Source organism: Thunnus thynnus, chromosome 9 (genome assembly GCF_963924715.1).
Source record: "Thunnus thynnus chromosome 9, fThuThy2.1, whole genome shotgun sequence".
Classification (NCBI taxonomy): Eukaryota; Metazoa; Chordata; class Actinopteri; order Scombriformes; family Scombridae; genus Thunnus; species Thunnus thynnus.
This window is the reverse complement of record NC_089525.1, coordinates 10,760,963-10,773,912: the sequence shown is the minus strand read 5'-3', so window position 1 is coordinate 10,773,912 and position 12,950 is coordinate 10,760,963. Positions and strand designations below refer to the sequence as shown.

General features: G+C 40.1%; 1 protein-coding gene across 1 annotated transcript in view; it reads left to right on the top strand.

The window, feature by feature from the left end:
• Positions 1-12,950, top strand: part of gria1a (glutamate receptor, ionotropic, AMPA 1a) — a 71,553-nt gene that overhangs the window by 33,569 nt on the left and 25,034 nt on the right. The window contains 2 exon segments of the mRNA XM_067598790.1: positions 1,343-1,549; positions 2,243-2,688. Coding sequence (XP_067454891.1) covers positions 1,343-1,549; positions 2,243-2,688 — 653 coding nt within the window.

The window sequence follows — 12,950 nt, the reverse complement described above, 5'->3', positions numbered from 1 at the left end:
TGAGACTGAGTCCCGGAGGACCTTCTGTATGCCACGCCACGCCTGTGTGTGCACGCATGTGTTTGTGTTCAAGTGTGAGCGTGTCTACATGTGCACGCCGGCGCACGTGCACGCTCGCTTGTGTGTCCTTGTCTGTGTCTGCGAGTTCAAGCGCATACCCGTTTCGAAGTGCTGTACGCCAGATCTTTCTCTCCGCTGTCTCCCCGGGGTGCTGTTTCTCTACCAGTGTGTTTCGGGTTTCCATGTGTAACAATGATTACCTTCACCTCAACCATAAAGTGCAGGAGAACCCAGATAACTGTAACACAGAGGGAACCCCCCCCCCCACCCCCATGTCTAGACCCTGATGAAATATGGAGGCAGGATTTGCTCAGCTCAGCACAGCCTCAGCTAAAAGCAGGCACACATAACAACTTGTGGGAATTGAGGCCGTCCTTGTGCTAGTGGACAGTTCAGACTGAGATTCTGTATGAAATACATTTTTCTAAAAGTAAAGCCGAGCCCCAAGTGTCATGTCAGCAGTAATTTCTCAGGACACCCAATCAGTGTGAGATGTACAAATGTTGGTATGCTATAACAAGAAGAACAGCAGGGCCCCAGAGCAGAGGTCACCCAGGCGGGAAAGTGCTGTCTGCTTCACTGTCTACATGGTTCAAACATACACACACACAGAGACGCTTCTTTATCTCAGATCTGATGTCTTCTCAGCTTTAATAACCCTGTCCAATTCCTCTGCTTCCTCGCGGGCTGCTCCATGTTATCAACACTCCTTTCAATGTGGCAATGTGTCGTAATAATCATACTCAGGCACCTTTTGTGTTTGAATTACACACCATACCTTCAAGGAACAAAGCCAAAATAATACCTTGTAATTTCATGTAATTATCTTTTCTTCCAAACGTTTCACAGCAATTATATTTTGGGCCCCAGTAAGATTTTTTTTCCCCCAAAAAACCTCAGCTGTGAATAAGGGGCAAACAATTTCTGATTAATTACAGTGAAGCATAAAATGCATCTGTAACATCCCTTCCTGAATTTTAAAAAAGTCATATTAAACTTAACTACATGCTAAAGCTTTACTATCAGCCGTAATGCTGTCTCTGACTTAATTAGTTTAACAAACTGTCCTGCTGTAAAAAGTTATGCTAGCTACTTACTTGTGTCATGAAATGATGCATCCAGTGTAGATTTTGTTTTGTATCACATCAGTGAAATTCTTAACTATTTCAGAAACTGTCCAATGATATCTTGTATGTGATTTTTGACTCCTGATGTAAACTGAAATAAGATTGACAAGCGTAGTTCTGTTTTTACTCATGGTTACCCTACATCCGATATACAGGAGTCTCCATATGTGATGCTGAAGAAGAACCACGAGCAGTTTGTGGGGAATGATAAGTACGAGGGCTACATTGTTGAGCTGGCTGCGGAGATAGCCAAACATGTGGGCTACCAGTACAAACTGAAGATTGTGTCAGATGGCAAGTATGGAGCCCGAGATCCTGAGACCAAGATGTGGAACGGCATGGTTGGAGAGCTGGTGTATGGGGTGAGTGGACAGAGCTTTTTGTAGGATTATCTACCTATCCACTTAAAGACAGAAAATGGACATTAAATACTGACAGTCAGCTGTTTAATGGAAGTCAAAAGGACACTCCATCAGTTTGATCAATTTTACACATCAAGAGCAGGGTACTAGCCATGAGGAGTCCTACTTTGCCTATGAGAGCAGTTCTAAATTGTTTTCTGTAGCTTTGGAAGAGTTTCAGTCATTTGGACAGTTACCAGTCAGGGAGGTTCTGCATTGTGGGAAATGTAGTATCCTGTGTTTTTGGAGCTTGACCCTCACTAGGCCTCTGCTGTGTCAGTTTTGACTCTTTTTTTCATTCTGTGTCTTGTGAGTTCCTTAACTTTATGGAAGTCAAGTACCAAATAGCATGAGTACCCCTTTAAGATTTATTGTAGCTTTATTTTTGCATTGTTTCTTGTTCTTTTAACAGTATTTAAAGCAATGCTTAGAATGAATGTGCTGAAAGCAACAAACAATACTGAACAAAAAAATTCTGATAGCTGAATCATTTCAAAGATGATATAATCATATAAATATTCGACACCTTTGTGTTCTTGTTATAGGTCTCTTGGTAGAACATAAAAGACTGACAAATGAAATAAGAAAATATGGGAATTATATACTCCTATGCTACTACTTAATTATCAACCTGCCTTTTTTTTCTTCCCTCAGAAAGCAGATGTGGCTGTGGCTCCTCTGACCATCACCTTGGTCCGTGAAGAAGTCATCGACTTCTCCAAGCCCTTCATGTCACTGGGTATCTCCATCATGATCAAGAAACCCACTAAATCCAAACCTGGCGTGTTTTCATTCCTGGACCCCCTCGCTTACGAGATCTGGATGTGCATAGTGTTTGCCTACATTGGCGTCAGCGTCGTCCTGTTCCTTGTCAGTCGATTCAGCCCGTACGAGTGGCATGCTGAGGACTACGAGGAGGGAGGTGAGCCGCAGAGTCCCACTCAAGCTTCGGCCTCTAATGGGGTGCAGCAGGGCCAGACGGCGACACAGCAGAACACTAACCAGCAGAGTCCAGAGCAGACCAATGAGTTTGGCATCTTCAACTCCCTGTGGTTCTCACTGGGAGCCTTCATGCAGCAAGGCTGTGATATCTCACCACGGTAAGGAATTGAGGCCACAAATTTTTATGCATTGCATCTGCAGTCTTTTGAGTCTCTGCTTTTGTTTGTTGATACACAAAGAGCCACTCAGCGCCACCTACATACAATGTATTCCTGTCTGCCACACCAACGCTTCAACATGATGTTTTGCCTTCTTCTTAAACTCAGTTGGGCTTTGTTTATTGAGATTTTGTTCTTTGGCAGTCACTTGATATACAGAGCAACGGTAAAAGTTTGAGGAGGAGCAGCAGAGGGAGTTTGTGATGTGGTCATGTTGCAGAGTGTTGTGTTTTCATTCTCCAGATAATTCCTGTGAAGGTATAAACATGCCATGAACTTCTAGGACTGTAAAACGTGTTGTTTGCTCCCTCTAGATCCTCCACAATTTCAATTCTAGATCTATCTTTCTGTCTGTCTGTCTACCTATCTATCCATCCTTTGATGTGTTCATTTCTTAGTGGGTAAAGGTAAATATTTGACCCTTGAACAATTATTATGGGAGATCCTGGTGTGAGTATTGAGTGGTATGTGTTGGCTCCCCTCGAGTGCTCTCGTGAGCTGTGGTATGACACCATTCTCAAAAGGTCACCAATTAAAAATCTCATTAAGTGTCTGAAATTAGAGACACCAAGGTCGACTTTTTGAGCTTTCCAGAGGGACTAGCTGGAGGAGATGAGAAGATAATGTCAGTATTATAACTGTTAGCTCTGAACCAGCAGAGACAGGTTAGGTCATGGGAAGACACACAGCTCCTTGTCTCTTTAAACATTAAGATACATATACATTATGCACATATGCAGTGTGGTGGGGCACATATGCATAATGTATCTATAATGTAGTAACTGTACAGTGAGGATGGAGAAGCTGATGCTGTTGCTTTGAAGAGTAATTGTGAGCAGGTTTGGATAAGAAACAGAAAGTTGCTAACATCATCATCCCCTCATGAATACTGATACACACTCAATTGCATCATTTGAAAAACTTAAAAGGAATAGTTCCACATTTTGGGAAATACACTTATTCTCTTTCTTGCCGAAAGTTAGATGAGAAGATCCATAACTCCCTCACATCTGTTTAAATATAAAGTAACAGCCAGGGGATGGTAGCTTAGCTTAACTTAGCTTGTAGCTTGTACCACATTTGTTAAATCAATCAAACATTTTCTTAGCCATCCAGATGCATAGTTATTTATTTACCATGGTTTTTAGATAAAGTATAGATTTCTTCCTCAACCCCAATACAGTGGAGGGGAATGGAATTTTATTTGTGGTGCTCACAGGATACCAAAATAAAATTTAAAAACATAATCATAGCCATATTGACAGAAATGTCTGGTTACTCTGGTTTACAGAAAACAGTGTGAAATGTTTTCATAAGGTTTGTAACTATTCTAAAGAAATACAAAGGAAAGTATTACCAATGAAAACATCTATGTATAATATATTGTCCTACTATATTGGACAATGTGTGATGTGACTGTTGATTTTTAAATGTAATTGTTTTTTATGCTGTGAGCACCTCCAATGAAATTGAATTCACCTCTACTGCATTGGGGAATATGTCAGAGATTTATATCTCAAAACCTGAGCAAATGAAACCAAAATTACCTGCATTTATCTGTGCTATGCTAGATGCCACCAGAGGTAAGTGAGAAAAATTTGTTCTTTTGTTAATTTAGGTGAACTGACTGCTGCATCACCTAACTTATCACTGACCAATATTAGGAGGCACGTGTTTTTTTGTAATGCCCCCAGGTATGAATATACTAATTTGTCTAGAAGGGTGTTGCTAAGAAATAGCAACAATGCTTAGTCAACCTTCCCTGATGGCTGAAGGTTAAAGAAATTACAGCATTGTGCAACACTCCATTTTTATCTTAGTAGGGCTTCTGTCTTGTGACATTTACACAATGTATTTTCACTTTGCTCTTATCTAATACAAATATCAGAGGGGAGAAAATCTCTACCTACAGGACTGCATGCTGCATGTATGTGTTAAGCAGTACATGATGTAGGTACCGGATCCCTACTCCCACAGGCTGTCACCTGGCATTTACCATTTTCTGCCTGGAGACTCTGCTGTGCTTCATGCAGGATGAAGCCTATTGTCCATGTGTTCTTCTCTCACGGCCAGAAAATGCATCTGCAATAACTATTGATTTCCTTGTACACCTTTCAGGGAGAGAGAGAGAGAGAGAGAATGTCACCATGCTTCCGCAAATTGTCCGTTCCCTGTGGTTTCACTTTGAATGCACTCACAGACACTTTTGTGCATTTGTGTGTACGTTTCCGTACATGCGCTTGACCACACACAGCTTCATGCATATTTGTACAGTATTTGCATTTGTTTTGCTGGGGGGAAAGCAGTCTCTGCTGATGCAAGACCTTTTACTGTTTAAGAGGACAAAACACATCGTTCCTGTACTTGACCTGCAGCAATGTTTCTCTTGGTGATGCCACCCCTGACTGTGAAATTAACCAGTTGTTACGCATATATTTTGTCATCTGTTATAATAACTGTGTCAAGACTTTTGGCCTGAAGTTCCATTTTCCTACTGATAAAGGGAGAAGTGACATATGAGCAGCAGAAATACTCTTCACTTAAAGTATTTTGGGATACAGTAATGGTGCTTTTGTATGGTTTTTTTTTCAAATAGGTTTCAGGTAGAACAGGTTGTGAATCAGGAAGACTTCCTTGGTGGCAGCTTGAATGGGTCATACTGTATCCTTGAGGACTTGAGTCAAATATACTTTCCTTTTCTTCAAATGTCCTTCCAAGGTGACTCACTGTCGTTTGCTTCACAGTCTTTGGTGAAACTCTGAGTGGGAGTCAGCATGGCAGCATTTAAAAAACATCAGGGGTTTTGGGTAGTGGGTGCAACAGTCCGCGGTGTAGCGATCAGCATGGTGGCGTCTGCTTGGTGTCTTGAAAACCAACACAGTGAATGTTTCACCCCACTGAATTCTGCCCTGAAGGAAACATCTTCCCCTTGAAAATTTGGGTGACCTAGTTGCTCTAGTTAGCACAGCACGTATTCACACATGGAGGTGCATTCTGATGTATCTCCTAAAGCGTTCTGAGCTCCTCTGCTGGATTTAAAAGGACATGTAACGGTATTGCTTGTGTTTTGTCAGATGAAAGCGATATTACTCAAAACCTCACATATGCAGTTGTCTGGGTTTTACATGAACACAGTGTACCGTTGCACTGGGCTATTGGGATTTGAGAAAAAAAAGTTTTTGTTTTTTTTATCCAGAAATGCTTTTCTGAGAACATTTTGATCATGAGCGTGCACTCATTTCATTTTGATTTTGTTTTGGCCTAAGCTAATTTGCAACCTGTGAATTTGAACATTCTTTGAACCCATTTCCAGTTAGACTCTTCTTAGACTTTGGTTTCAAAGATAAATTTTAGAGGAACCATTTTATCATATCAAGACAACTTCCATAATATGAATACAGTATGAAGCACTGTAAGTTAAACATTACTAAAATGCTTTCCCATTTAAGCACGTTTTTGTGAATCCAGGTTCTATATGAAGCAGTATTTCATTTATTTATTTTTTTGTAATTTCCTTTTATGATATCTTCTGCTTCTTGGTTTGTAATCTGCTGTTTAGTGTATAATAGCGTGAATGTACAGTGTTACTGTAGTTACTGTAACACTCTGTAAAAATCAGCAATACATTACATAGTTTAAAGCACAGAAATAAGTATTCAGATCATTTATGTAAGTAATAGTAGCAATACCACACTATAATAATACCCCATTACAAGTAAACTTTCATGCATTCAAAAGTACAAAAGTATTAGCAACAAATGTACTTAAAGTATCAAAAGTCAAAGTACTCATTTTGTAGAATGGTATATTATTATAATATACAATCATGTAATGTAAATACCCAAGTATAGCATTCAAAATTGTACTTAAGCACTGTATTTGAGAAAATGCACTTAATTCCTTTCCACCACTCATTGTATCATTAAATCCTACAGAATGTAAAAACAGAAAAGATATTTTCTTTCTGAAGTTGCTGTTATTTCTGAGCAGGTGCTTGCAACTTGTTTGTCGCTGAGCCTTATCACCAGTAGTTGAGAACAGAATGTTCTGGGGGTGCATTCAGCTCTTACACTCTTTATTTTTCTCCGTTTAATCAGAGACAAAAGGCCAAGGAACAACAGTGGCGATCCACTCTGTCCTGGATTAATCAGTGCTTGATTAATTTCCCCCGTATGCCTGTATCTGCGCGCGCGCGAGCGTGTGTGTATGTGTATGTGTGTGTGTGTGTGTGTGTGTGTGTGTATAGGCTACACTATTAAAAGCAAGCACTTATTGCCATTTTCTTTGTCTGCGACCCAACAATATCTGATTGGACTGGTCTGAAGGTGTTTCTGCATCAACGTTTACAGCAGCTGTGTGTGTGTGTGTGTGTGTGTGTGTGTGTGTGTGTGTGTGTGTGCTTGTGTGTATATGTGCATGCATGCGCTTACATACCATTAGAGTGTTTGCTTGTAGGCATGCATTCATACATTAATGTGATCCATTAATGTGTACAGTACGTGTGTGTGTGTATTAGACACTCTGCTCCCCCTGCTATTTATTCTCTGTGAGACCTTGTTTACTGTGCTCTTTCTAAATGTCAGCACTGTCAGTCAGGCCCTCCCATAAGCCCCAGTCCGTGCTGTCGGGCCTTCCCTGTGTTTATCTCTGCAGACAGGTGGACTCAGAGTGATCCCCCCCCCCACCCCCCCACACACACACACCTATCCATCCATCCATCCATCCATCCATCCATCCGTCTGTCTGTCCACCCATTTACTTCCTCTCCCATCACCTGTTTTTAGCCTTCCTCTCCACTCGTCTGGTCCACTCTCCATCCTTTATAGATCTCTCTTCCTCTTCCAGTGGTTGTGTTCAGTTAAGAATTCATCATGTGGGGCTTTTCATCTCTCATCTCACAGCTTTTCATGTTTATTTTTTCACCTGTTCAACTCTGTGCACCGAGCAGATGCACACGCAGAAATACACAGAGAAATGATGAGATTTAAGTGTGATTGAGTGTGATTAGCATCGCTAGCATAGCTAACCTATTGTTCATTTTGTGATAAAAATGCCACATTTGATACATATATAACTTAATATATTTAGAAGAAATTTGGATATTAGGCCATTGCAGATTGGCATCCTGATGACCATGAGCAGTTACTGGCATAAAACACCACCAAGCTGCTACATTTTCAGTACCACATATATTATTTACATACATACAAGTGAAAAATATGTTTTATTATAATGTAAGTCAATAATAAATGGAAGACAATGCAACAAAATGGTGAGATTGTCTCTACATGTTATAGTGATAACTGGATTAAACCATAGCAGTAGCAAGTACAGTTATGTATTAACATAGGCCATGTAACAATGTTCAGTGAATGTACTGAAGCCAACAACTATGCTACTTAAGTTACTTGAAAAGACCAGTGTATATTACTATTTATACTATTTATTATACTATATTACTATACTATATATTACTATATATTCTATTTGAACCATTCTATTAACACATCTTGATCATGTTAATTGTTCATCATGGCAAGACAACTTGCCATGGACCATGTTTAAGTAAATGGGAGATCTTAGAGTCAGCTTGCACAGAAGCAGAGGCCTGTGCACTGAGTTGCAGCCTTCTTGCACCTGCAGCACTTTCTGCAACCGCTCTTGCAGCCACAAGAGATCAGCTTGTGGCAGGATTTTGATGCTTGTGACAACGTCATCCAGTGGGGCTCATACATTCCTTCTGTCTTCACCAACCCCCAGTCAGTTGGTGATGGCAGCATATGGTCTGGTAGCAGTGTCTTCTTGGAGACGTGACCACCCTGGTAGACTGCTCTCTTGATGTGCTCCACTAGAGCAGCTCGGGTAGGTGGGATTTGCTCTGCCGAGTTTTTCTGTGGAAAGAGCTTCCTTCTTGCATGGTCCACCTTGGTACAGGTGCTGGTTCTGTCAAAAAGAAGTATGACAAACCTCTTAATAATGTTCATTGCATCAAATGGGATCTCCTTTGGTGCATTTGCCTGCATCAGTAGTGCATCTGTCAGTTCCAGCAGTGACTTCCATGTTGACCATGCTGCCTTCTTTCCATGTCCAGCAAAGCTGGGTACGGTGTCATAGCCTGTCAAAGCATGGAACATTGGAAGGGCTTACTTACAATACAATCAAAAATACAGAAAACAGAGTGAGAGAACTTACTTTTAGTCTTCCCATGGCCTTCAAGAGACTCAACTGCTGCTACTTCCTGTTGATCATGTGACTTGTGGATTGTCCCAAATCTTTAGAGGAGGGAATATGTCAGGGTAACAGAACTGAGTGAAAACCTAGGGATGACTAAACGACTAAAATGTGTATTTTAATTAACATATTATGAATTTCTGATGAGAACATGTATTTTATGTCTAAACTGGAAATAGAGTTGCACAATAAAACAAATAAAAAAGATTTCTGAAGCATTCTAATCATTATATTTCATGGTGAAGTGTAGTGTTAGAGAGTGAGGATGGGCTAAAATCCTATTTTTTCAGTGTTCTAGGTAGTTTTTATTAAAGTTTTACATATTGTGTCTTCAAATTGCAATTAGGAAAAAGTCCAGGACACTTTGCTTGATAAAATGATGTATTATACAGATACTTTTCATGGACATTTATTGTTGTAATGTCCTGGGGATGGAAAAGGCACTGAGTCTATGAAATGGCCCGTATAATGAAATGACCACTTACTTTATAAAAGTCCATAGAACTGTGAGTGAGTATTTTATTTGGTTCTCAGGGTTAGTAGGATCTAGACTTTGTCCGTTATTGCATGTGGGTCCAATGGGATAGGAAAGTTTGACCAACCACTGGTGACCATTTTGAAAAATGGCTGCCACGGCCACTTGGGTGCGAGTTTGTGATGGCAAAATATCCAGTTTTGTTCCTAATATATCAACACATCTGCCAAATTTGGTGCTTTCATCACAAAATGAACAACTGTTATGATATGTTGAGCTACACTGACCACTATATTTCATATCAAGCCAGATTTTAGGCATGTTCAGTTTAAACAGATCTACTCTCAGATTCCAGCTTGGATTTCCTGAGCATGTGCAATATTTAAAGCAAAAGGCAGTGTTTTGGTCCCATTTGATTCAAGTGGATTTGTATTTTCTTTGTTATCCTCCAAAATCTAAGGGAATCTATTCATTGCAGGTGGAAGCACAGATGGATAACTTTTACTGTGAAGCAGCTGCAGGACAAAGGGTGGTGTAATCTAGATGGATGTTTTTCAGCAGGTCAGTGCACGGGAGGAATTGACTTCAATATTGCACCAACAAATTATGGCAAAGGGGAGAAAATCAGAAAACAGGCTCCTGCTGTGTTAGCTGAGGGTAAAGACAGGAACATAGTATAAGAAAGCATCAACATTCAGCAGGAGCCAGTATCATACTTGCCCTTGTGTATTTTGACTTGATTCTCAATTATTGTATGAGGCTTGCTGGGTGGAAGCTCTTGCCAGGAAGGAAAGGGATGGGTGAGTAAAAAGGGCGTGGGTTCATGATGTTCCTTCAGTCAATGTGTTTTAAGATCCTTATGTCTGTGTCTGATGTCTGTGTGTGTGTGTGTTTGTGCGTGTGCATCTGAACTGTGTGGCCCCGTGGAGTTGTCTCCTCTCCTCGGCACCTGTGTTACTCCCATTACATGATTGTAGACTGAAATAAATCAGCTCTGTCACTCCCACCCCGCCTGCCACAACAGCAATTTCTCAGCCTGGCGGTCAGGATCATTCAGTAGTGGATTGTGTATCTGGTGTATTGGGTCAACCTGGGGAGGATCTGTATTTCTCAAACTGAGTTTTTTGTCATGCAGTGATGCTTGTTTTCGTCTTCGAAATTCCAAACAGGAGAGGGCAAACACGGCAGGCTCCATATACAGATTTAGCTTACATGAGGAATTCTTTAGATCAAACAAAGTTTTATCAAGACTCTGACTCTGTAGTATTTCCCCACTGTGTAAAACCCTGGATGCAATCAGAGCATGATACATTTACATCTCTGTCCACCACTTTTTTGGATTTGGGGAAGTTAACCCTCTAAGACCCGTGGGGCCGTGTATTTTCTCGGCCAACATTACTGTCTTTCAGAGACTGTAGCGGACTCAGTTTTAAAGGGAGAGTAAGATACTGGTACAATATGAAACTAGGTGACCTAAGGAATCCATTGGTACCAACCATGTCATGCTAGCTTGTCAGGTAGGGGGCTAAATAATGCTCCAAAGTTAGGCTAAATTTTGGCGAGGGAAAAACTGGCATGGCAAGTGGTCCCTTGACCTCTCACCTCAAGACATCTGAATGAAAATGTGTTCTATGGTTACCCAAGAGTCTCCCCTTTACAGACATGCCCACTTAATGCTAATCCCATGCAGTTTTGGGCAAGAACCATGCAGTGTTTTGCATGCAATATAAATATGTTATTTCCCCCTATTCTAAAAATGGTGTATTTGAATATTTCTACATGCTTGGGTCCCTAAACAGTCTTAGAATTGCATAAATTGGATATGACTGGAAAGCTGAGACTCTTGTGGATTCAATGGGCCCAATTGTATTCGTGTGTGATGATGTTAGTTCCCACAGTAGCTATTTCATTTTAGTGAGACCATTTTTTTTAACTTGACCTCACTGTATAAAATGACCTATTGTGGCTTCTAGGATAATCACAGCCTCATGAAACTTTACAACCACAAACTAGAGACCGAGGACATTCAGGGGATGTCTGGCTTTCCTAGGTATATTGACAATAAGAGGGTTTCTGAGCAATTTCCAGAACAGAAGTGCTTGTCATCCAATTGCCAAAAATGCAATTCTTACAGAAATCTCCAAATCACAGCATGAATTTTTCGATGGTGTTCCTCAAGGTCTTGGTGTCTCAATGTGGTATTTTGGAGGGATTTTTGACCATTTTCATCAGTTCTTGAGTGGTCAAAAATGGCTAAATTTTATACGAAATCTATGTAACAAATGGTATCAACCCAAATATTGTTGCAACAACTTATGAGACATAACTGAGCATGGGAATGACCATCATATACTTCCATCATAATATTCTAAGCCCTTATACACTCTAAACTTTCAAAATTTGAATATGCACCTAACTAGAACAAAATGTTTATTACAGATGACTAGAAAAACTTGACACACAGTGTGGAGCTGCATCTCAAATTAATCTTCAGGTTCCCAGCTTTAAGATGATGTATATCACTTCCATGTGGCATATACTGTTGACCTGTTATGTCCCCATAAAGATCCCCTGTCCCCCCCCTAAAAAAGGTGGGTATGGTGGGTCTCTAAGGGTTAACACTCCAGCAACCCCAGCCAGCGTTACCATAGCATTAATGTTACCAAACACACTGGTCAGTCCACATCCTAAAAGCTTTTTCACTTGTAAGGTTAAAAGAAAAAATATTAACAAATATAAGCTAATCAGCCAAACATGCTAATGTTAGAATGAAATAACAGTCTGATATTTCATTTTTTAGTATCACATTTGTAGGACTAACTAGCAATTGCAGTTTAGCATGATGTCAACAAGTGCATATTGAAGACCACTTTTACAAGACTGTACTTAACAAACAAGTCTGCTTGAAACATTAAAAAGTCATCCAGAGACCAATGAACTCAAGGTTAGCCAGATAGCTGATAAATCTGCCAGCTGGATAGAAATGAGGAGACAGCTTTTGTCTGCTTTTGTTTTAAATTAAGGGCCCGTTGTTTCAAAAAATACAATTTTGAGTGGTAAATCTGCCACCATTATTATCATTAAAACTACATTATGTGCCATGTGAGACTGGAAAGTTTGACAGGCTGATCATTTTCCAAAACAGAATATCATTTTCAGACTGACATTTATTTATTTATTTGTCAAAGTAACAAAATTGGATTGTCATAATCTAACTGTTTTTACAAATATGATATTTTAGAGGTCAGACTGTCCTTGAACACACCACATAGGAACTATTTCAAAATGGGCCCTGCTTGCATTAGCAGCTTGGTGATGATGGAACTTTGACAAAATAAAGAAAGACAAAAAATGTGTGCTGTGGGAGAGTATCTCAGCTTAATGTTTTTGGTTTGATGTTGGTTTGATATTGACTTATTGACTTATCTAGTTAATGGGCTAAAATATGGAAATGTATGCATGTATGCATAAGATTTGGCAGTGTTATTGCTCGTAC